Here is a 3677-nt window from a genome sequence, read left to right as displayed (position 1 = left end):
CTGGAGAAGTTTGCGCGGCGGCTCGTGAGCGCAGGGTGCGGGCCCCGCCGGCCGCTGCGCGCCCGCTGCCATGGCTTTCCGCAGGAGGACGAAAAGTTACCCGCTCTTCAGCCAGGAGTTCGTCATCCACAACCATGCGGACATCGGCTTCTGCCTGGTGCTCTGCGTCCTCATCGGGCTTATGTTCGAGGTGAGCGAGACTGGGGAGGGGGCGCCCTTTCTTGTGCGCCGCCCGGCGGACCCCTGCAGGTCCCCGCGGTCTTCGTCTGCGCTGGAGCGCGGGGCTGCCATGTACGTTATCCGTACCCCCCGGCTTTGTGCACTGTACCCCCCTTGGCCTCTCAGCCCAAACACCACCTCCCCCCAACCCCCAGCTCCGCGCTGTGCCAGCTGTGCCCTGCTCCACGGACCCTTGGGCACCCACTCTATCCTGCAGCTCTCTCTGCAGCCCTGACTCCTAAGCCTGGCCTCGAACCAACCGCGGCGCTGCCACCCTGGCCCGACCAGTGGGGTTTCCTTTCTGGTGTCCGGGAGCCAAGCCCGGAGACTCCCAGACCCGCAGTCATTGCACAACTCCCTCTCCCAAGCGGTGGCTGCCAGCTCTTCTGGGCTTTTCCAGTGGGAGGGAACCCGACCCTTTTCCACCTCCCACCTGATTTTCTCGGTCTTTTGCATCCTTAGCTCTGGAACGTGCTAGGGGTCTTCACGTGTGGCCCTGGCCCCATCCCAGCAGTGCCCTTCTGCCTTCCTCCCGCCTGCCCCCTCCCCCCCCCTTTTTTTGCTCTTGCCTAAAAGGCCAAGTGTTCATATACCCTTTATCACTGTGTGGACTGTTCCTTTAGATCCATCTGTGGTGGACCCAGAGCTTCTCCCCGTTACAGAGCCAAGGAGAGGGCCAAGAAGAGGGATGGGGATACCCTCTGCCTTTAGGGGGAAGGTGATTCTCTCATAGCTGTTGGAGCAGGGTGAAGGGGATGCGGTCCTACCACCAACAGCAGTGCGCGGGTGCAGGCCTCACAGAACAGACTTTTGTAAGCCCCACGGGGTCAGGATCCCAGGGGTCTGATGGGAAGGACTCCCTACATCCAAGAGAGAGGGAGAAAACGGTGATATTCAAAAGTAAGAAGAGCTAGAGGAAACTGAGCATAGGGCTTGCTGCAGTATATCTTGTCTCAAGAGAGAGAGAGATATGTGAATGACACTCCCCTTACTCTCACAGTGGTCTTCTCTGAGGCCACGCCTTGCCCTCCCTTCTGGGTAGGGTTGCTTATCTGCATTCTCAGGAATGGGTTAGGAAGCTGTAACCATTTGTCAGCTGCCTTGGAGATGGAGGATTCCTAGGGTGGCTAATTTCTTCTGTATCTCTCTTCCTCTGCGCTCCCTGTCTCCTCTCTAAGGATGACTAGGGTCCCAATTGGCCAGTGAAGCTGCCCTCAAGCTGGGGACATTTTTATGGTGGCCAAGACAGGGTTAGATGTGTGGATGTGCCCTTCGCTGGGATTCAGGGTCTGTAGGAAATATACCTGAGACTAGGATTCGGGTCTGCTCTCCAGGGTTTTTGGTAGTGCGCCTTTACATCAGCCCCTCCTTCCGTCCTCCCACTCCACAGTTCTCATCACATATTGGGAAGGGCTTTGTCAAACCAGGGTTGTCCCTGTGTCCCAGTCCCTGCTCTGTCACTAGTCTCTCCCTGCAGCCTCAGTTTCCCCATTGTTAAAGAGGTTGGTAAAACCTATCTCCCTCACGGGGTTATCATAAGGTTTCCTGAGATCATGTAAGCTACAAAAGCTGTAACAGAGTCTACAAATGTGAAAAAACAAGTCGCTTGCCATTGAAGCCCTGTTATTATTTATCGTAATAATAGCTTCCGAAATAAGACAGAATTTGTTTGGTCCAGCCAGTACTCTCTGTCCTATTTCTGTCCTATTTGTATCTATTTGCTGTCCTCCATTCTAAGAGGCCTTCCAATGCCGTGTCACCAGTCTTGGAGGGTGTGGTTGGAAAGACACACGTGACAGCTGTAGACCTCAGAGCCACACGCTTTGCAGCCTTGCGTAGCCTTATGGCTCTCTGCTGTTTCTGTCATTTGTCAAGGTTTGTGGCTCTACCTGCTTTATGTTTACTCAAAAAGAGCTGTGTAGTGTTGGAGCTTGGTACCTTCTGCCCTCCCTGCCTCTGTAGTCTTGGAAAGTCCAATGGATTAAACCTGGAACTCTGGGAGTTGAAAGAGCTAGGGGCCCTTTCTCCGAGTACCTGACAGAAGAGAAAGGCCCAGGGTGGAAACAAAACCCCAATAAAAAAAAAAACCCCTCCTGGGACTGGACTGGGATGTGTGGAAAGGGCCCTGGCCAAAATGCCTGCAGGCTACCTCTTCCCACTACCCTCATCCTGTAGAAACTTAGACCTACACTTTTGGGCTTATAGGGCAGGAGTCTCCTCTGGAAGGTGCATTGTGGGATTGCTGGTGTGTGCTGATCTGGGAGAAGGTGGGCTGTGCAAAAATTCCCTTATGAAGGATGCGTGTTCTGCTGTGCTGGGTATTTAGTAGATCCTCGTTGTCTACCTACCAACTGACTATCCACAGGTACATATTTTGGGGGAACTCAGATTTTTGGACCTCTGCTCTCCCTACCATATAGGAGCAAACCCAGCTCAGTTTCTTCTCTAGGGACCTCAGAGAAACCCATGTGGGCATCTTCACGTTTGGAGTAAAGCCAGGGGTGGCGCCTCATAACCCAGCACAGGACTTACTAGGTGTCACTTAGCCTCTTCTGGGTTCTCCCTTGGAGGTGTGGTGTGTATGTAGGGATGCCTATGCGGGGAGCAGTCCAGCACTTAACACACTTTTTCCTACAAGTGAGGACAGAGGAGGTGGAAGAGGAAGGGGGCAGCCAAGGAGAGAGGAGAGGGCGGCAGGCTCTTGGGTTTCTAAGTTGGGCACAGCTAGGGTTCCTTCATTCAGAAGCTGAGTCAGGAAAACTCATTTATAACCCTTCCCACAAAGAGTGAGCCTCCTGGCCGCCCCTCCCTCTGGGGTCCCCTGCCCAGTCCCTGCCAGTGAGCTGGGCCCCTCTCCTCTGACCCCAGGCAGCCCCAGCCTTGGGTCCTAACTGGTCTCCATCTCATTCCTGCCATGCCCCTGCCCCAGTTCACTAGTCAGCCCACCATCATTCTGAGGGGCTTTCATTTCCCCCTCAGGGACCCCAGGACTTCCAGCTCTGTCCCCTGGGAGGTGATGACTCCAAATTCCTTCCTTTGGGATCACTTCCTTTCGGGAATACACATGAAAGGGCGACCCTCTCCTCTTCTTGGCTTAGTTTTGGGCCGTCCTGAGATTCCTTCCCCCATTTCCAAGGTAAGGGGCAGGTTCTTTTCCCTGAACCCAGGTTTTCTTTCTGTCCTGCAGGCTGTTTGGAATAGAGCTGTTCTGTGCAGCCACAGCACTTGGCTAAAAAAATGTCAGGAATGTGGAGCTTTATTTTCCCCCTCCTTCCCTTCCAGCTTTCTCTTTCTTAACTCGGCTTTTCCGAGAGGTGGTGTACAAGGGGAGTTTTCTACTCAACAATTTGGTCCTTCAGTCTTGTCTCAGGTGGAGTCTGGCCTGGCTATCCTTCAGGGTGTGGGAGGCCGCTTGGGGTGTGTGTGTGTGTGTGTGTGAGGGTGTGTGTGTGTGTGTG

General features: G+C 54.3%; 1 protein-coding gene across 1 annotated transcript in view; it reads left to right on the top strand.

The window, feature by feature from the left end:
• Positions 1–3677, top strand: part of TRAM2 (translocation associated membrane protein 2) — an 83738-nt gene continuing 80061 nt past the window's right edge. The window contains exon 1 of the mRNA XM_019658730.1: positions 1–190. Within this exon, the coding sequence (XP_019514275.1) occupies positions 71–190 (120 nt within the window). The 5' untranslated portion in view covers positions 1–70. The remainder of the gene's footprint in view (positions 191–3677) is intronic.

Source organism: Hipposideros armiger, unplaced genomic scaffold (assembly GCF_001890085.2).
Source record: "Hipposideros armiger isolate ML-2016 unplaced genomic scaffold, ASM189008v1 scaffold_288, whole genome shotgun sequence".
Classification (NCBI taxonomy): Eukaryota; Metazoa; Chordata; class Mammalia; order Chiroptera; family Hipposideridae; genus Hipposideros; species Hipposideros armiger.
The sequence above is the reverse complement of the archived record's forward strand: the minus strand, read 5'-3'. Positions and strand labels throughout refer to the sequence as shown.